General features: G+C 42.1%; 2 protein-coding genes across 4 annotated transcripts in view; one reads left to right on the top strand and one right to left on the bottom strand.

Annotated features, from left to right (window-relative positions):
- The window catches only part of LOC123511329 (solute carrier family 35 member E1 homolog), a 194,182-nt gene that overhangs the window by 134,646 nt on the left and 37,216 nt on the right, over positions 1-22,320 (top strand). The gene's annotated exons all lie outside the window — the stretch shown is intronic.
- Positions 8,732-14,617, bottom strand: LOC123511330. Its single transcript, XM_045267124.1, is given in 5 exon segments — positions 8,732-9,188; positions 9,190-10,335; positions 12,502-12,593; positions 12,808-12,863; positions 13,172-14,617. Coding segments are annotated over 2 exon segments (939 nt in total). The 5' UTR covers positions 9,672-10,335; positions 12,502-12,593; positions 12,808-12,863; positions 13,172-14,617.

Genomic DNA, 22,320 nt, shown 5'->3' on the forward strand with positions numbered 1-22,320 from the left:
AATATGTGGGCATGTAGATTTGTAGCAATGACAGCGACAGTTGGATCATTGCAGGTTGTGAGGGCATGGATGTAGGAAGCAGCTTGTGAGACATGAGCAGCATGAATGCAAACACAACGGCCAGCACCGTCAATGAGATGAGAAGCATTGAGGATGGGATTCAGCTGTGCTTTTGGTTCCTTTTTCCATGTGAACCAGCGTAGGTAGACTTCCAAAGTGGAAAAGAGAAGGAGCTCTGGTGGTCTAATGGAAAATGTTGAGGTGTTGTCTAGATGGTAATTGCCTTGTTGGTGACTACAGATGGCAGTAACCTGAGCTGGTGTGAACTGTCGCCATGGTGGTAGGGCCAATCTGTCAGCAGCTGTCTGCGGCAGTCCACCATCACCATCCTGTTCTTGTTGATCTTGAGGATTGTGTCATCTATGTTTCAAGATAGCAAAGCGACACTCAGGTGATTTAGTGGATGCATGGACGTATGTGGTGCTGGAGATGACATAAGGGAAGTGAAGTGCATACCATATCATCTCAGTAAGAGCCAGTTTTCTTGCAAGCATTGTTGGTCTGGCATTCAGAGAGTGCATGCGCTGGCCCAATATCTTGGTATCGATGAGACTGTGTGCTTGTACTAATACCTCCCCTGGGTCTGAGGTTGTGGAAAGCTGGACAGGGCATCTCTCCTCTATGCCTGCAGCATATATGGCCAAGTATGAAACCTGGAATTTCCTATCACAGACCTGTACATTCGTGCTAGACCTCATTGCTACAAAGAGTCGACGCACTGTCGGAACAAAGTGTTCGTCAATTTGGGCTGGATAGTGCCATATGCCAGCTTTGAACTGTGGTCCAGTTTCCCAATGTTGTCAACATGCACACAATGTCACCAGATCAAGGTAGGCTAGGGTGTTGTATGTGTCTTCAGGATATAGGATGCCATGGTTCTCAAACTCGTAGAAGAAGCTTGCAGGATATTTGGGAACTCGGCAAATGAATGTGTCATCTTTAGATTTCCTTTTCATGCATCTGCCACATGCTTTTGTGCAGGAATGTTGTTGCAATGTGGATGTCAAATGCTGTAGGTTTTCATACTCTGAAAAAAACTGGATGAGACCATCTGCCTTCAAGGTATCGTAGTCAGTACCTGTATCTGGTGCCCACATGGACATTTTTTAATATCAAATACGTGCTAGTGTTGTAGCCAGAGGTTCATCTTCTAGTGTGATTCCTGCATGGACATGAAGGCGATTGCCCAAAGCCCCAGCACTTTGAAATTTGAATCTCATCCATGAACTTTTCACTGGTCCTAAAACTTGTTCATGGCTAGTTGTTATGTACTGCCACATGAAATGGACGGTGCGTTCCCATGCACGTGTCAGCATGACAAAGTAATTTTGTAGCAAGTCATGCAATTTTTCTGGGGAGTGTTGGTCAGCATGTTGCTGTATTGCAGCTCTAAGTGGGGCCAAACCTGGAGTGGTAGTGTCATTGCAGGTAAAGGTGAAGAAATAGATCCATAGTTAGGTTAAGCATTTCAGTTCATTGTTTTAATGTCCCCCCCCCTTGTACATTTTCAGTGTAATTTTTTACATTGCCAAATTAATAAACTGTATATTATTATTATTATTATTATTATTATTATTATTATTATTATTAAATTAGGTCCACGGGCCCTCTGTGCGCAGTGTGGCAACTAGTTTATTAACTTGTCTGCGAGTCGATTTCATCAAAATGGAGGAGGCCATCTTGTGTTGGATGTATTTTCTCCCCATCTCTAACAACAGCTTCCAAGCCTCTATGGCAAGCAATTTTTTGCAGAATTTCTATTGAGGTCACTGTTAAGTATGTCAAATGCAAACTGAAGGTATGACATGTCATGTGATGTTAGAAGACTGTTGTCCAGTATTCTTGTGGTGGTCTTTCAAGGGTGCCAATGTTTTCTGGTGGTACTTCTGCATGACATTAGTGTACAAGACTGATGGAATGGCACCAATGACTGGATGGCCTTCAGTAGCCCAGAAAATTGTAAAGTACACGAGACTTACCTCTGGGGAGTTGAAGTGTGCTTGTAATTTTACGACGCAAATCACCTCTGCTTGAGGGAAGCATTAACATGAGATCAGCTGTTCCGTTTCACACCATCAGACTTCGTAGCAACGAACACCCACATGAATTACACCCTAAGTTTCCATACATCAAATCACAAATAAAACTTTCCTCATAAGGAAAAAGAAAAACAAGGGTGGGAAAAGAGGCAGGCATGTTAATGCTTCCCTCAAGCAGAGGTGATTTGCATCGTAAAATTACAAGCACACTTCAACTCACCAGAGGTAAGTCTCGTGTACTTTGTAATTTTACTTCGTCAAATCACCTTCTGCTGAGGTAAGCATTCCCATGAGGCTTTGAAGCCATGTGGGTATCATTCCTGGTAAATGGTAACCGAGTAACCAAACCAGAATGTAGGGTGACAAAAATAAACTGTGCAAACCAGTAACCTTCATTATACAAAACGTTACATTAAACCCGAAAACAAATGTATCACCCAGACATTGGTCCCCAACATACCAACCACCCAATCAATACTTTAACAAAATCCATCCTAAACTCTCCGGAGTCTAAAATACATCCTGTCTGCCTCCATCAGCAAAAAACATTCCACAGTGTTCATAGAAAAATTTGCAAAAAACTCATTATTATTGTAGTACAGCATCCTGAAATGGGTCTGTCGTGCCCACATGCCTGTCATAAAATTTAGCAAAAGTACTTGCCCTTGTCCACCCTGCTTTCGCCATAATACAATTAATGGGCACCGCCATAGCCTTGGCTTTGGATGCTGCAGCCGTGCAAACACTGCCAGCCGTAAATCTAGTCGTATCTACGCCTGACCTATCCAAGATCTTCCTGAGCCACCGAGCAATGGTGTCTCTAGTAACTGCTTTGTGTGGTTTGATGAAGCTGAGAAATAAACTATAAGACTCCTGCCCCATGGCTTGTCTAAGTTCCTGTGTTCTGGCGAGATACTGCTGTAAAGTTCCATACACACACAAGGTTGCATCCTTGGGATAAGCTTGAAATTTTATCACACGCACATTAAACTGCGGCCTGCATTGCTTGATGTTACCACTTAGGGGAAACATAATGAAATCCTGTTCGATGCATAAACCCTTAATTGTTAATATGTGCAAAGTCTGTACTCTCGCAGCCTGTGTCAGTGCCATCAACATAACTAATTTTAAAGTCAAGTCTTTAAGAGACAAAGTGTGCAATGGGTGCATGGATTGCAACTGCCTTAGAACAGGCTGGATATCCCAAGTTGCAGCATACCTACAGTAGGTAGGGGTGGTCTCAGGTTAAATACTTCCTTCATAAATCTGATGACCAAGGGGTGGTTACCAGCCCTGCAACCATCCACTACGATGCCTAAAGAAGAGATAGCACTTCTCGTCGTGTTGACAGATTCATACCTCACATTTCTGTGAAAAGTATCAGACAAGAAGTTTATTATGTCGCTGACATTGGGAGTAATGGAATCAATGTTCCACCTACTACAAAATTGCGACCATCTTCTGAAATGCGGTCGGTACTGCTTCTCTGTACCTGCTGTTCATGAGGCCATGATGATATCCGCACCCTCTGCAGATACTCCTCGTGCTCTGACCTGCTCCCTGACAACAAGCATCCCATTAGTCTGGTGTGACGCATGACCAGATGCTCCGCATTGTAGGACGGGTGTGTGAGAACACCTCTCCTCATTGCAATGAGGCGGGGGTGGTCGACCAACATGCCGAGCAAAGTCCCCATCCATGGCTGTGACATCCACATGGGAACAATCATCCACCCCCTCGCCCCTTCTGCCCGCAGCTTCTGTAGGCACCTAGCAATCAAAGAAAATGGGGGAAACATGTAGGACAGGTAAGAGTCAGCCCAGTTTAGCAAGAAGGCATCAAAGTATCCTGCTTCTGGGTCCGGGTGCCAGGAACAAAAAGAGGTAATTTGCTTATTAAGTCTTGAGGCAAAAAAGTCTATAACTGGTGTGCCAAACACCCCACACAAAAGTTGAAAAACATTTTCATTAAGCTTCCACTCATGCCTATTATTAATTGTGCGCGACTGCATGTCGGCAATTGTGTTGTCTTTGCCTGGAATATGTGAGCATGTGACCCAGGCACTATGAGCAATACACCAATCCCAGATCTCAGTAGCAAGAGCATTACAAACTGGAGACTTTGTGCCACCCATCTCATTCACATAATTGATAGCAATGGTGTTGTCACAAAAAACTTTAATATGTTTACCAATTAGGTCCCGTCTGAATGTCTGAAGACTTAGGAAAATAGCTTTAAGTTCAAGAGCGTTGATATGCAACAATCTCTCTTCCCAGGACCAACCACCACCAGTACACCGTTGGTTAAGGTGACACCCCCAACCTAAAGTAGAAGCATCAGTATACAAGTTGATATCAGTGCTGGTCTAAAAATTTTTCTGTCCTGCGTGGTAATGTTATTAATCCACCAGCATAGGTCTGATTTCATCCCTTCCGTAATGGACATCCACCGATCAAAATTTCCCCTTTCAACCTGCAATGCTGCAATTTTCTCCATTTCCAACTGCCGATAATGCAGCTTGCCCATCTCCACTGCCGGAATAGTAGCAACCAGGAGGACAGTAACTCTAGCCACCTCCCGAATCTTATCTCTACTTCCCCAAAGCAGTCTCGTACAAGCGTCAGTAACTTTCTCCACCCTGCGGGCTGGAAGCGAAACCATCATAGAGATGGTGTCAATAATGTTGCCTAAATACTCAATATTCCTAGTGGGGGTCAATATAGACTACTCATAATTAATACAAAACCCCAGCTTCTGTAACAGATCAATTGTGTCCCCAATACAGGCAAGGCAACCTGACTGAGAACTATTACAAATTAAAGTGTCATCAATGAAGCTTGTAATAGAGTAACCACTTTTCCTCAAATAAGCAAATACTGGTTTCATCAATTTTGTGAAAAGCCTTGGGCCTTCAGCAATAGCTTTGGGGAGACAAGTAAATTTATAAATAGTATCCTTCCATTTGAAACATAATAAATCCTGTTATTCAGGTGCAATCCTAACTGAATAGTATGCATGGCGGAGGTCAATTGAAGCTAAATAATCCCCTGCATTGACGAGCCTGATGGCTTGTTCAAAGTTCTCCATTTTGAAATATTTATAAGGGATGTGGCTGTTTAGTCGTTTTAAATTGAGTACCATTCAGTATCCACCATTCTTTTTAGGTCTAAGAAAAATAGGTGAAATAATCTTTCTATCAGTAATCTCAATCACCTTGAGCTCCAAAAGATTATTGATTTCCTCATCAATGACATGTTGTTCCTCCAAATTGAAGCAGTATGTAAGCTCCCCACTGAATAAATGTCCAATATCAACAACAGTTATGTCCAAATGGCAATTTTGCACCATGTCCAAAATTAATGGGTCTTTGGTAATTTGTCGCCATACATTAGTAAATTTATGAAGCCTACCTGCCTCAAATTTGTTACTAACCTCAGCTAACACTGGGGCCTGAAGTGACCCTGGCCCCTGGCGTTTTTTGACTCCTGGTCTGGACAAGGCTGTTGCTGCCGCTGGTCACTTCTGACGCCCCTGAGCAGTCCATAGGACTGGAACCTAGATGAGTAGGTCCTATGAGGCGTCCTCCCCCAGAAGCCTCTGGACCTGCCACTTGTGAACCTCCACGGGACAGGGGTGGTTTTCTTGGCTGCTAGTTTATGCCTCAGCTTTTCTGATTCCTCAATCTGCCTGGTAGACTGAGACACATCATCGCCAAACAGTAAGTGGGACATCGGCAACTTATCTGAACACAAGTGGGAATATTTTTGGTTAATTTCCCTCTTCATCATAAACCATCTCGCCAAATTATTCTTATGATTGGCATGGCCAAGAAGTGCCAAGGCACCATTAATATTATTCACCTCCCGCTCCATGACAGGGTGAGTGGACTCCTGGGCAACCTAATCCAAGGCCAGAAGAGACTTAGTAAGAATGGTACCTGCTTTAAGAATGTCCCCACATACCTCCTTGAGGCGAGCATCTGCTTTTCTTACATCTGTTTTCAGTGCCTCCAGGATCTGTGGGTTGCACTGCACAGGAGCCAGCGCAGGACAATTCTTAGGTCGTGTGGTAAGCACATCCTCAGAGATGGCCTTGTAGTCCTCGTCCTGCATGCCATTGTCAAACAAGAAGTTGGCCATCCCCGCAACCTGGTCATCAATGTCCACAGAAACCATGTCAGGGGGCCCCAAGTCTTTCGCATTCTGGAGCAAAATACTGCCCCTTGGGGTTGTTTCTGTGATCTCACCTTCCTCACTACTCTCAGCAACAAATCCAGAAAAGTTAGCAGAGGACGGTTGTCTTGTAGAAGCAGTGGCCTGAAAGTTCACCTCCTCTTCGGACTTCGGTGGGTTGGCACTGAGCTTGGCAATCTCACCTCTTAAGACTGCCAACTCATCCAACACAAAGCGCAAAGAAGGCCCAGGCGCAGTACCATGTGCGGTGGGGGACCGGGCATGCGAGTGGGTGGGCGACCTCCGCCTGCGGCCAGAGCGCCTGCTTCCCCGCCCAACAGGCGAGGCACTGGAGCTGCTGCTCCTGTCCCGGGAATGACGCCTCTTCTCTCCTTCCCTGGACGACCTGCTGACACTCCTCCTAGCCGAAGCACTGCAGGAAGCAATAATCGGAAGTGCATTGCTATCCCCGGAGCAAGACATGACTCCCGCACCTGCACGTGGGGAGCCGCACCGTAAACAAACATTGCCTCAATATATAATCATCGACAAATGACACAATGGAAGGCACAACCCCACCATAGCGTAATGAAAGGCCCCATGCCAATCTATAGCCCATGGCAGGCCCAACCCATGCCACATATCATACCTGTGTAATGGGTAAACTTTGGCTAACTGGCAGGCCCAACCCATGCCACATATCATACCTGTGTAACGGGTAAACTATGGCTAACTGGCAGGCCCAACCCATACCTGATCACAATGGTAGGCCCATCCCATACCATATAGCCATATGGCAGGCCCAACCCATGCCATATGTACAAAGATTACCATGGGGCAATGTACCTACGTCTTCGGTGATGTGGCTGGAAACTGTGGGCCAGAAACACAAGGCGGCAGAGCAAATGTCTGAACAGCGTGGACGCGAGCCAGCAACTGATGGTGTGGAACGGAACAGCTGATCTCATGGGAATGCTTACCTCAGCAGAGGGTGATTTGACAAAGCAAAATCCGTGGGAAGAGCATGGCCTCCGGATAAATGAGTGGCATATTCCAATTTGGACTCTTACTACAAATGTTCTGCAGGAGTTGAAGAGTTGCAACAGGAGGCTTTTGTGAGAAAGATGTTCTAGCCATGACTCGCAGATGGTGGTTGAGATAGAAGTGTCCAGATTTAGTGGAGCTATTTTCAGTCATGAAAAGGGGAACAATGTCAGTAGACGTTGCAAGAGGGCATGCATTTTCCATTTGATTTGTGTTACCAATGGGATACAGGTCCTGAGGTTGTTCATCAGTTTCCTCATCAACAGGTGGATGGCAGTCCAAAGCAAAAGTCACAATTTGGTCATAATCATAGTCAGTGTCATCTTCATCAGAAGGATCATTGTGGTTATCTTGAATGTGACGTTGTTTTCTTGCAGTGGGCACAGAAGGTGTTGGAAGGGTTGGGCCATAATTGCCTACAGTGAATGTTTCATGGGGAAGGTCATGAACTGCCAACTTGAAATGTTTCTTGCACAATCCAACAGTGCACTGTTTTGTATCCCCAAAGTTATTGGGGCAACACCAGAAAAGAACACAAGTGCATGTCGGTACACTGTATATGAGATGAATGCCCTGTGCCTGGCGAATAAGCAACTGACTGTGAAGGACACAGTTTGCTTGTGTTTGACCACAGCATCTCTCAAGCATAAGTCTCTGAGCTGGCTTGATGCGATAGCCTGAGCGCACATACATAAGGAAATGTTGCTGAGCAGGCAGAGGATTTGCTATGGCTTGGCCTGGAAGTGATTGCCATGCAGTATTGATGCTGCAATGTGCATGCATCTGGAAAGTTTCTCTGGCACTAAGTGAAAGCATGAGGTGCCACTGATCTTGAAGCAGATCAGTTGGCAGATCGAGGTTTTCAACATGAAGAGAATGTTCTCCTCAGCAATGGCCATGATTCGTTCTAAGTCCTGCAGAGTTTGAAACTGGAATGATGCAACTTGGCTGCATGCCAGCTGGATGAAGAGCACAATGCACTGTTCTGGGAAGTTGCCTTCAGCTGTATTCAAGATATCAGTAAGGGTTTGAATATCATGACGATTTACAGGTCCACATGCATGGGAAGCATGCAACTGTTGCAGAAGAGACAGCAAGGTTTTCTGCAAAGCTGAAATATTTTCAGCTGTCCTCACAGCCTGTAGCAAGGTTTCATTCAGGTGAGAACTGTTGAGGAATGTCATCAAGGTTGAGTATATGATTGGTCCAAGACTGTTATTTCGTTGTCCAATGAAATGTGCATTGGGTATATGAAGCAGTAGAGAACCAACGCCATCTGCAGGGTGTATAGTAAGAACACAAACCCAGGGTTGCAATTTCCTGCATTGGGGTATGTCATTATTTGTTAGCTGCAGGGGAGTGATTGTCGTGTAGGATGTATTGTACACATCAGATAGGAAGAAAGCATCTTCCATGTCAATGTATGAACCTGTCTGTTTGTGGAAGGCACGGATGGTCAGGAGCAGACATGTAGTAATCAAGTATTGGTGGAATTGTTGAGGCCACTTGAGTGCTTTGCTGTGCTGCATGTAAAATATCTGGCCGATGCTGTAACACCAAGCCTTTGGCAGCAGTAATCTCTGGTGATGGAGTGTATGTTTGCACTTTGGATGACAAGTGAAAGGTAGAAAGGCCTGAAGTGTTGCCAGTGGCTGGTCGGCACATGTTGTTGGTGAGGACTGCTGGAGCTAGAACATCAGGCGCTGAAGGCACATAGTTTTTTAGGACTGGGTTGGTGGGCACATGAAGTCTGTTGATACGTGGCGGGCAATGCACAGTAGATGAGCACATAAGAAATGTTAAGCCTTTTTCATCAACAAGTAGGCTTGGAGCACTTTGCCATGAGAGGTCCTGATAAGGACGAGTCCAATCAGAAGTGATCATCAGATTCAAAAGCACGAAAGGAGGGGCATATGGTGGCCAGGTAATGGGTTGCTGGGGCAAGAGTAAGCCTGTCTCTCAGGAGGTCATCAGTGAACATGAAGCAACCAACAGGGCAACGTACTGTGGGATAACAATAGTCATTAAGGGCTTTGATGACTTGACTAAGTGCCCCACTTTCAAAGTGAGCCTTGATATTTTGCAAGTGAGGTGTTACATCCTGAAAGTGTGGTGGTGTGTCAATAGCATTGCGCATGGCTGGCAGCCATTGTTCGATTAAAGGAAGCCAAAGTTGTCTCAATGAATGTGGCAAGAATTGCATGAATTTGTTGGGGTCTGTATACTCTGGGGAAGTAAGACATGTCCAAATACATGCTGGCCATGCATGACACCAAGATGGTAATCGTTTGTTGTGTTCACTGGCAGGGCAAATGAAGGAAGCACATAGTGTACAGGTTGGTAACCCAACAACCATGCCCTGTTTGTCACCAAACTGTCTTTTGACAATTTGGCCATTGTATGCTGGTGACCAATGTGGATAGTGTACTGTGAAGATGATGAACGTTGACAGATGGAGCAGTTTGAGATTGCAGACATACTGTATATGTTTTGAAGAGCCTGCAAAGAAGAGAATGGAGTAGTAGATTAGTGGGATGAGAGCATGAAGACAGCAATGAAAACAGTCATGTTAAAATAACTCACGATGTAATGATTTATTAAGGCAAGTGTTATGTATTGTTTCATGTACCTGAAAATGCCAGGCAGGAAATTAGGCTGAGATGCTTTGTTAAGTTGATGAGCTGTGAACACGGTTGTCTGTACTGCTGGAAATGTCACCTTCATTGATTTTTTCTTAGAGATGGCACAATTTTGGCTAATGCCTTTCAAACTACATGATGTTAAACATACATTTGGCCCAGATTGTGAAGAATAGATTGTCCCACTTGTCTGGACGGCAAGTAAACCAAGGTAAATATAATGGTTAAACAGGAGACTACAAGCTATTAGTACTTGCCTGTGATGCCAAGGCGTTACATACCTGATGATCCAGTGCTAACAAGTGGATTTGGCAAACAGAATTGAAGGTTGCAGGATCACGAAAGGGTAGGATGTTGGAATGGGATGATGACTAGGTGTTGCTGAAAGCAGAAAGAAAGGTTTAGAGAAGGCAGCATGTACAAGGAGTGCATAATTATTTTGGTGAGGGCAGTTATCAAGGATTGTGGCAATATGTGTTGGGTTCCATGTTTACTCGGGAGAAATTATGACTACCTCTTATTGCTGAAAGTAGAAAGAACAGTGAAGATAACTATGAATGTACTGGTAGTAGTAATTGACTTATGCAGAGAGTAATTTATACCAAGTTTTATTGCTTGTCACGTTTACTCCAGTAGCTGGCATGAGTTAAGTAGTGGTAGAATTATTGTCAGCAATAATATTTGAGGTGTTGGTATTACTATTACACAATGTATGTTACAGGTAGAATATGAATTCATTGGTGGAACGAAAGATTGCAGATAGGATAATTGCAAGGCATGAAATATTACCTAATGGTCCAGTGGCAATGTGTGTATATGCCAATGACAGTAGAAAATGCAAGTTTCAACAATGGGCTGGATACAAGGACTGCATGATGGTTTCTTGCAGATGAAAGTGAAAAGGGTTAGTAAAAATAATGATGAATGTAGAACATATGTGATGATAGGAATGCAAGAAACTGAAAAAAAAAGTAACAGAGACTACTGATGACTCAATGAGGAAGTGAGATGGATGTTAAGAGCAAACAGTTGTAATGATCAGCTGATGCACTGTAAGAATATAAGAGACACTGGAGTTGATAACTATGACATGCCCAAAGCCAATCCATTTAACCCGTAAAGTCCGACAGGCCTTAAATAGGGCTGCATTGCACACTTCCGACAGTCCTTAAATGGGGCAGCTACTTTGAGCGCTAATAAAAACCGCGCTAGCATTGGTAGCGCTGCTATATTTGGTCATGACGTAGGCCTATGGTAGTACTGTCGGCTCCCAGGAAGCACACCGCTCTAGCCAGCTAGTCTCCCGCAAATTTCTGTGAGGTGCGTGAGCGTCGTGTCGCGGTGATAATTATTTACGTTTACTTATTTAAGGAACTATTATTTACAACTATGGCTACTGGTGTTAAGAGGAAGCTAAAGTTTAGTGATAAAAGTGATAGACAAGGCGGGACAAGACGGAAAGTGCACAGGTTGGAGGTAGATCCCGACCCGCTATTGTGACAACATCGTCACCCACGCTTGATAAAACATACGTAACTATAATCAGCCAATATGAGTGAAAACACGAAAAACATGTGAAAACACATAAAAACATGAGCAGTGCCTTACATTATGTAAGAATACACATAAAAGCACCTCCCCCGAGTTGCCGCTACCACAATCTTCTCCAATTATCGGTTATTATTCTGAGACAACCATAGTGAGTAGAGCAATAAAAACTTGTAGGATGATGCATTGTCATGTCTACTAACAGCAGATTTTTTTCCAGAGTAATTTATAAGAGTTGATTTTTTTATGATAATTGCTGTAATGGGAGGGTGCGAATTTTGTGGCCATCGGTCTTAGCGGGTTAATTATACTGGAATACATTGCATACAACTGTTTGTGGCAGAAATTGGCTTGTCCAGTCATTTGTCGTGCGTAATCAGTAGGTGCTTAATCTCAGTCTGATGCCCAAGCAATTGACATGTAAGAAATGTTTGGAGGAGGTTATCTTAGCTTAGAAGGTTCTCTAGTTGTGTACACTTGTTTTTGATAGTGTGGGTTTCACCTTGATAGTGTGGGTTTCACACAGTGAGGTGGCATGAGTGAAGGATAAATGTTTAACATATTAATATGATGTAGGCTGGGGGTTTTGTAATGTTTAACTGCTAGTAGGCACCTCAATGAATTGCAGACTGAAACAATCAAACTAAGGTGAGCTGAAAGCATTACAGACTTGACAATCCATTGACACTGTGTGAAGAGGGCAATCAGAGTTGAAGGTGGCAATATCAAGCATGGGCAGGGTGGGCAAACTGGAATGTCTGTTGTCATTGCTGAAAGTGAAAAGTAAAGTAAAATGTGAATGTAACAGTACTTGAAGATTATGTCAAGAGTTAATTGGTGCCTATCGAACACAGTGAGGTTGTATGACTAAAGTATAAATGTTTTGCACAATAATTGTACAATGTAGGTTTTTGGTAATGTGTTATATTGGTAGTAAACATCTCAATGGATTTTTAGATTGAAACAATGAAAGTGAGATGAGTGCAAAGCATTACAAACCTGACGAACAATGCACACTGTGTGAAGATGGCAATCGGAATTGAAGGCAGAAATATGAAGCCTGGGCAGGGTGGTGGAAGTGTCTCTTGTTGCTGAAAGCGTAAAGTGAAGTATAAATAAATTGGTGTTCATGTAGCAGTAGTTGAAAATTGTTCATAGACATCATTTTCTGACATAGAAGATATGTAAATCTATACAAAGAAGCAAGTAATTGGTAGCCAAGAATGTTCCTGGATATGAGATATTACTGGGTATAACACAGCCTTAAAAATGTCTTTTTTTTTTTTTTTTTGTATTGTAAAATACCATTAGAGATCCAAAGCAGAGCCAGGTTAGTGAAATGGGATGACCACTTCTTGTTGCTGAAAGGGAAAAGGGAAGTGATTGTAATGATATATAGCACATCATTCAACATTCATTAAATGCAAATGGGATTGGTACCCGGTAGTGGTATTTTATGTGAAATTAAACAACCTCTAGAGTCTAGACCTATGCACATCTATGCCCAGCATTCATAGCTACCATACTACTAGGCTACTACTACAGAATGCACTGCACGCTGTTACTTACAAGACACTATCCATACTAACTGTAGGCCTATTCAAGGTAATGTGATGTGTGGCAAAATGATTGATTTGCTGTCTTTTATGTACTATACCAGGTACATTACCTTTAAAGATCCAGTGGCAGTGTGTGGAGGGCAATAATGTTACGTTGGCAGATGATGATTGCACACACTGGGCAGTATGGTAGAATTGGACAGAGACTTCTTATTGCTGAAAGGGAAGAGGAAATGAACATGCACATGTACATGTACTTTATTGTGTTATTTGAAAACAAGAAAGTCATGCAGTTAAAAATGCTGATTGAAACCCAGTGGTACACTAGTAATTGAGTAGGCTCTATGGCTTGGTGACAATCAGGAAATTGCTTCAGTGCCTTTATATTGCACTAAAGAAGAAGAGTTATCAGGAAAGCATGAATACTTGTTCCATGAATAATTCTCTAGGCAATGATATGGAAGGGCAGCGACAAGTGGCTCTTTTTGTAACGAAGCTTATTTGAAGCCATGATGAATGGGATTGACAGTGGATCAAATGACACATACTGTATCAATCAACTATAGGCTACATGACAAGTGATTTTGCACCCCTAACAAGTTTGACAAGAGTGAAAAACAGCGCTCCTGTTATTTTCAAATGACAAGGCCTGGTGAAAACATAATAATAATGATGATAATAATAATAATAATAATAATAATAATAATAACAATAAAACAAAACTTAAAAGCACCACATAACAAAAATTAACTCCAGCTTTTTTTTTTTTTCACTCTCTTCCCTGGTACAGTGTAGTGGAGTTTCCCCGATCCGGTTTCCAGCTTTACTCTAGTCTAGATGCATGAGCGGCGCAGGTGTGGCTGCGATACTATTAGGTGATCCGTTTCCGCGCCACCCCGCCAAACAGGTCTCCCTTCCTGGTATTCATACACTCCTTCGTCCCCAGCAACTCACCACCTCTTGTTGTATCGTATGTACTCTGAAAAGTCTCTGATACCTCGCTACATCACACCAGACTCAAACCGTTAGTACAAACGGCGATAAAAACGGGGGCTACGTGCCATATCCACATTTATCATCGCAGTATTCGCATATACATTATATAACATTTCTTTCACTATTTTAGATGCCCATGTCACTAATACTTCGCCCATTCATCATCAAACATTATTCATGATGTACAAATACGTCAAAAATAACTCAAATATCCACATGTTTTAGCCTGTAACATCAAAATCAAGATCAAGGTCACTTGTGACGTCACGGCTCTTATGCCTTTTCGATTAAATACCACTTTTTTGGCAGAAACAATGCTGGTCGGTATATTTCTCATGGTTTCCTTCAATTTTAAGGCCATTCCAAGGTATTCCATGCAGTACAACCTCGACAGAGTGACAGCATCATAGATAATTAGACATCCCACATCATTACCAGGCAAATCTGTACTAAACTATTCTGTTGTGTTCCATCAAAGCTTTCGTCGTGTAGTGCCACCTTGCGGTGGGTTCCGGGAACATTGCGTCAAGACATTTGTTCCTTAATTTTGGGTAACTTTTTACTTTTAGGGAACCAGCACTCAAGTGGGCCTTTTTTTTCCAATATTTTGTTGCCCTTGGCTGGCTTCCCTCCTGCATAAAAAAAAAATGAAAATAAATAAACATATATATATATATATATATATATATATATATATATATATATATATATATATATATATATATATATATATATATATATATATATATATATATATATATATATATATATATATATATACACTTAACCATCGGCTATCGCCCCCAATTGGGACTGAAATAGCTGCGCCATAGTCAAAAACGCGATAGCCGAATTGATCTTGGCGGGAAGGCGGTTTTGGCCAATGAGCGCTCAGATATTCCATGACGTCATGGCTGTCGCGCGATAGCGGGTATCTGAGGTCGCGATAATGAAATTTTAACACCTTTTCATGGATGCGTGATAGCAATAAAACGCGATAGCCGAAGTCGCGATAGCCATGGGTTGACTGTATACTGTATATATATATATATATATATATATATATATATATATATATATATATATATATATATATATATATATATATATATATATATATATATATATATATATATATATATATATATATATATATATATTGTGAGGGCACCGCATTATTTCCCCTTTATTTTATTATTTGTGTGTGTATGGCGGCCCCCTAGCACGGGCCTCTCGCTGTTCCCCTGTGCGGCCACCCTCCCCCTTTTCTGTTCCCGCCATCTCGTTGTGCCTGGCAGAAAATACCAGTACCGAGCCAGTCTTCAGCGGAGGTATACACGTGCACTCTTGGGTTCTGGCACAGGGTTGAGACACGTGTTGCTAGGCTGTTCTGGGTGCTCAACAGTCTCGGTCTGGGAGTTGTGCCCTCCCTTTTGAGTAGCTGGTTTGCTGCTGGTTAGGCCGTGACGGTGTGGAGCAACGGGTTTGTTGTTCTAGGGGAAAGTGTAGCTGGTTTGGCTGTATTTCCCGTGTTTTTGCGTTTGGCCTCTCGTTGAGTGGCAACGCGGAGGGACGCAGTATTGTCTCATTCCGATTGTTATTTTTTAGGTGGCTGTGGTCACCAGTGTGGTTTGGTGGGCGGCTGTGTGCCACCTTCATCGTTTTGTATAGTTTCTGTAGTATACTGTTTATAGTGGCCTTAGCCACACACACTGGTTGTTTGGTGAGAAGCTTCATGCTGTCTCCCACTCGGCATGCAGTAATCGTCTGTACGACCTGTTAGTTAGAGTATCTTGACTCCCTGCGTGGTTGGTTGTTACCCAGAGTTGGTAGCTGGGCTTGTGTATACCACCGGATGTGGAATACGCATCGTGTCTCGGAGTAAGCCATAGGCACGGGGAGTCAGTCTTGACAGGTGCTGAGCATCTGTTGCATTAAGTAATATAGTATTATACACTGCGCGTCTTGTCCCAATCTGTAGGCACTTGCAGTCTGAGAACAAGACGTGTGGAGAGGCATTAATACTCCCTTAGAGAAGTGGGTGGAATTGTCCTTGTGGGCGGTTTTCTCTACGGAGTATTAAGGCTTCACCCATAACACATAACTTATGTACCATCTATAAATTCTACTTGGTTTGGTGTAGGAGGAGAAGGAGTTGCTAAGGAGATTCCCTAGCAGTGGGGGAAGTTATACACTGCTGGCGACCTCTATTTCTGTAGTATTATTTGTCTACTACTAGGGGCTGGGTGTGCAAGGCTCAGGGAAGGGATTGGTACATGCTGGCGCCATTACCAAATCCTCAGTAGGCACGAGTGATAACAGAGTATCTCGTCGCCTCTCAGGGCAGCTGTGACGCCGTGAGGGAACAGCAGTCTATTAGAGTTTGCACATTTTCAGCAGAAAGAACCTAAAGGTTGCGGCTGCTGTGAAATATAGTGTTGGGGACCCTGTGGAGCGCCATACTCCCCGGTGAGCAGTAGTTAACCGTAACATATATATATATATATATATATATATATATATATATATATATATATATATATATATATATATATATATATATATAGTATATATATAAATATATAGTATATATATAAATATATAGTATATATATATATATAGTATATAAATATATAGTATATATATATATATAGTATATATATATATATATATATAATATATATATATATATATATATATATATATATATATATATATATATATATATATATATATATATATATATATATATACAGTGCTTACTCCAATTTTGCGAGAAATGGGGCGGCATTGTGAGTCACAAATTTGGAAATCACGAAATTGGAAGTATTATTCCTATGGGAAAAATTTAATATGGTGGACCCCTCACCATGGTCGCCTAATTTTTCAATATTTTCGTAATATTTTGCCCATATTTATATCACATATATATTGAGCCAGGTATCTTTCCATATGAATGATCACATTCTGTCCACCATAGGTTTTTACAGCTTTTTCAATTTTCTCACTGTTTTTAAATACCATTCTCACAGTTGATTCTCCCACACCAAACTCTCTGGAAATATCACAGTTCCTTTTTCCATCTCTTTTCATCTCAATTATCTTCAACTTCTGCTCCAAAGTTAGCCTAATATTTTCCTTGGTTGGTGGCGCCATGTTGCACAAAGTCGAGCACAAGGATTCCTCCAAATTTGCAGTTAGAACTCCGTGGAGGTGTACATAAACAAATGGAAGGCGGGAGGGAGCGGGGCAGTGTTGCCAGATGAGCTTCATTGAATTACTGCCAGATTTTTAAGAAACTAGCCAAAAACCACCAAACTATGATAAATCTAGTATAATATGATAAATATGAATAATTAATAAAATATTGCCTATATAATACAGTAATATATAATTTGCGGGAACGCTCTCTCTTCCGCCACCACTTGCAATACCAGGAGAAAGGAGCAAGATGGGGAAATTTTAAAAATGGCAATTTTTGGTCCTTGGTCGCAAAATTGGCGTATCAAAAATTTGAACTCATAAAATTGAGTAAGCACTGTATATATATATATATATATATATATATATATATATATATATATATATATATATATATATATACATATACAGTGCCAGTCATTGCATTATGCGGCAAAACATCGGCAGACGGCGCGGCTGCGGTATTAATTTCAGTCCCTATAATTTATGACTCATTATATCTGGATCGTGTATCGTACGTCTGGCAGGTGAAATGTGACAGGCGAGTGATGTGCTGGGCGCCTGTCAAGGGTCACTTGATCAGTGACATAATCAAGCAGTGATTACGCGCTACTTTGCTTCTCACTCTGGCCACGCTCTTTCTTCTTTTTACTTCCCTGTTTTGAGATTTGGTCTCATTATGGGAAGGAGAAAGGACTTGTCCAAAGAGGATATTGCATCAATCATCAATCTGTACAAGGTAAAGACTCCAACAAAGGATATTGCTAAAATTGTAGGTGTGAGTGAAAGAACAGTGCAAGTGTGGACCAAGCGGTTTCGGGAAGCTGGGCAGCTTGTCACACCGCACCACAAAGAACGTCCCGGAAAAGCCCGTAAAACCTCACATCGTTCTTTGGCCATCCTCAAGCGTGAAGTTATTACAAATCCACGTATGACTGCATGCATGTTAAAGGAACAAAACCCTCATCTGTTGAATAATGTGTCAGTTAGGACAGTGCGTTGCCGCCTGCACGATGACCTTGACTTCCGCAGCCACTGCCCAGTCAAGAAACCGCTCCTCACCCATACACAACAGGCGCTTTTGCAAAAAAAATATAGTGAGTGGGATGCGGCAAGGTGGCGACACGTGCTGTGGAGTGACGAATCCATCTTCAGAGTGACTGACAACGCTCGAAGCAACGTTTATCGGCGTCCGGGAAGTGATCAGCTTGACCCTAAATTTTCTTACAGCACAGTAAAGCATCCTGAATCTTTAATGGTGTGGGGATGCTTCACATTCTTTAACGTTGGTGAATTGGTGGTGCTTCCCCATGACGAAATGATGAATCAAATTAGCTATCTGGAGTTACTTTCTGATTATTTGCCCAGCTGTTTTGAAAAGTGCAGTGCTGAGGTGTTTCAGCAGGATGGCACGCCATGTCACACTGCTAAATAAGTGACACAGTGGCTCAGTGATTGTGAAGTGAACTTCATTAGTGACTGGCCAAGCAACTCACCCGACTTGAGCCCCATAGGAAACCTCTTGTCTATCATTAAGCGCCATCTGCAGGGGAAAGACACCAGTACCCTCACCAAGCTAGAAACCGCCATAAAGGAGGAATGGCTCAATTTTGACCACACCATCCTTGAAAATCTTGCTAATTCACTGCCTTCACTCTTAACCCTTTCCTTCCGGCGCTTAAACTATTTTCCCGTTTGCTATGACGGCTAAAAATGGTAAACCTAGAAATTGTCAGAAAACTGTTTGAATACTAATAATTATTTTCTCTTTGTTATTCTGAATACAATGATGTATTTTGTAGCTCGATGTGACCTTTGAAAGTTCAGTTTATGCCTTATCAAGGATTCCTCCTCCTCCTGCTGTGTGATCCGTCTTCCAGAAACAGCCCGGAGAGCGATGACACCGCGCGCACACAAACACTCTCTCTCTCTCTCTCTCTCTCTCTCTCTCTCTCTCTCTCTCTCTCTCTCTCTCTCTCTCTCTCTCTCTCTCTCTCTCTCTCTCTCACACACACACACACACACACACACACACACACTCTCTCTCTCTCTCTCTCTCTCTCTCTCTCTCTCTCTCTCTCTCTCTCTCTCTCTCTCTCTCTCTCTCTCTCACACACACACACACACACACACACACACACACACACACACACACACGTCGATGGCGGAGGTGGTCGCTGAGCTCAGAGCAATCATCTCTAATTCTACAGTTACCATTGCCTAAGAGTAACCAAGGTGGGAAAGGAGCTGGTAATGTTTGTCCCGTCTCCATATAGTCATGTTAACTGTTGATTAGCAAAATAATGTCCAGGGAAGGTAAATATAAACTGTAGCCTGCGTTTGAGCCATCAGCTGGTTTGTTTACATCTGCGCAACATGGCGGCCGTGAACTCGAAAGATGAATCAGACTTCACAGGATTTCAAGGAATAATGGAGAAGAGCGCTTATGTGAAGAAAATTCTGGAGTTGGAAGGTAAAATTGAAAACTGTTTGAAAAGTATGGGGGCCTGGAAACGAGTTATGACAATGTAAAGAAAGACTGTGCCGATATGAAGAAGGAAAATGAAGCACTGAAAGAGGAAGTTAAGCTAATTAAAGTGAATTGCGAAAAATGTGGAGAATCTCTAGGAAAAGTGATGGAGAAGCAGGCTGAATGGAAAAAAAGTCAGGAAGTGGAAAGAAAGGAGGTAAATTACAAAGTTGCAAGTCTGGAAAAGGAAATCAAAGAGTCTGGGGAGAAAACTTTGGGCCTTGCTGAAATTATAGATCAACAGATCATAGAAGAGAAGATTGCTGAGAAAGTGGTGAAGGTTATTAAATCAAATGAGACATTGGTGAGGGAAACTGTAGACAAAAAGAGATGTGTGGTGATATTTGGTGTGGAGGAGGATAAGACACCGAGTAAAATGGAGAGAGAGAAAACATAAAAAGGTGATAAATAATATCATTAATGTGGTGCAGGAGGAGGAAAAGACCTAGTACAAGAAATAGAGGACTTCCATAGAATTGGAAAGTTCACAAGAGAAGGTATGAGGCCAATAAGAATCAAACTTAAGTCACAAAAGGATGTAGATGAATTGGTGGAGAAGTCATGGAGGCTAGCCCAGCAGGAAACAACAAGGAAGATTTGGTTGAGAAGAGATCTCGGTGAAAAGGAAAGAGAAATGTTAAATGAGTTGAGAAAGGAGGCTTTGAAAAAAATGAAGAGAGGACAGAAGAGGAGAAGAAAGAGTTTTTCTGGAGAATCTTGGATATGAGACTGAGGAAGTGGTTCATAACCCAGAAAAGTACAGCAAGAAAGGACTAAAGAAACTTACATATGAGCGAATGTAATGTATTCCAACATAAATGGAGTGATATCGGGATTTTAGAACTCAACGATTACTTGAGGGACAAGAACCCAGATATTGTGGGTCTTACTGAAACAAAACTGAGAGAGGAGAAGACCTGATGATGGTTGGAGAAGGGAAATATAATGTTTGGAAAAGAAATAGAGTAGGTAAGATGGGAGGAGGAGTGATGTTGCTGGTTAAAAAGATATAAAGGTGGATCAAGTGAAAGAAGGTATGGGAAAGGCAGAAGTGCTAAAGATCAGAGCAGAAACTAATGAAGGAAAAAGAGGCACTACATAGTGGTGTACGTACCACCTAAGACAAATGCATGGTCAGTACAGGAATATGAAGAAATGATAAGTGATACAGGAACATGTCTGGAAGAAATGTTGGGTGGCTGTGAACGAACTATAATGATGGGAGATTTTAATTGTAAAGAGGTGTGTTGGGAGGACTGGTCAATGGAAGGATCAGAGACAACATGGGGAAATACACTATTGACACTGGCAATGGAAAATGTGTTAACTCAGTGGGTCAAAGAAGATACTAGGTTTGGAGGAGAGGAGCATCGTCAAGACTGGACTTGGTCTTTAGTACAGAGCCAATGGTCATTGAGGAGATGAGGGTGGAGTGCCCTTTAGCAAAGAGTGATCATGCAGTTTTGGAGTTCAAGGTGATAGATGAAGAGAAATCTAGAAGAAATGAAGAATATAAAGTGGGAAGATGGAATTATGCCAAGACAGATTTTGGAAACCTAAAGAAATTCTTTCAAGAGACAAATTGGATGAAATTCAAGAGTGCTAAGGAGCAAATGAAAAGTGGAAGGAATTTATAAAAATATACAAAGAAGGTGAGAAAAATTTGTACCAATAAGACAACATAGAGAAGTTGGAAAGCAGGACTGGTTTAACGATAGATGTGAAAAGGCTAGAACAAGAAAAGAGGATGCATGGAAGAGGTGGAGAAGGAAAAGACGGATTAAGCAGTGGGAAAGTTACAAAAGAGCAAGAAATGAATATGTGTTGATTAGAAGAGAAGAAAGAAAGAAACAAGAAAAGGATATAATTGATAAATGTAAAGACCAACCAAGGCTTTTTACAGACATGTGAACAACAACATCAAAAATAGAGAAAGTATTGAAAGTTTAGAAGTAAATGGAGTATGCAGTGAAGATCCCAGGAAATGGCAGAGGCTATGAATGGATGCTTTCGGAAGGTATTCACAAAGGAGACTGCTTTTGACAAACCACTGGTAATGGAACAGAAAGGGATTATGAAGGAGTTTCAAGTAACTGTGGAGGAGATCAAGAACATGATGGGGAGTTTAGAAGTGAGAAAAGCTGTGGGACCTGATGGGGTATCAGGATGGATTTTAAGAGAATGCAGGAGCAACTGGCAGAAAAAGTTTGTGAAGTAATTGATGCCTCATTAAGGGAAGGTGTAGTGCCCCAAGACTGGAAAAGAGCTAACATTGTCCCAATCTATAAATCAGGTAACAAGAGAGACCCATTGAACTATAGACCAGTGTCACTTACAAGTGTGGTAGCTAAGATGTGTGAGAGGGTGGTGAAGAATAGATGGACAGACTTCTTGGAGAAAAATGACATACTTTGTGAGTGTCAATTTGGTTTTAGAAAAGGGCGTTCATGCACGACAAACCTGATATGTTACTATTCGAGGGTGATAGATGTAATACAGGAAAGAGATGGTTGGGCTGATGGAATATATCTG

This window comes from Portunus trituberculatus, chromosome 31, assembly GCF_017591435.1.
Source record: "Portunus trituberculatus isolate SZX2019 chromosome 31, ASM1759143v1, whole genome shotgun sequence".
Classification (NCBI taxonomy): domain Eukaryota; kingdom Metazoa; phylum Arthropoda; class Malacostraca; order Decapoda; family Portunidae; genus Portunus; species Portunus trituberculatus.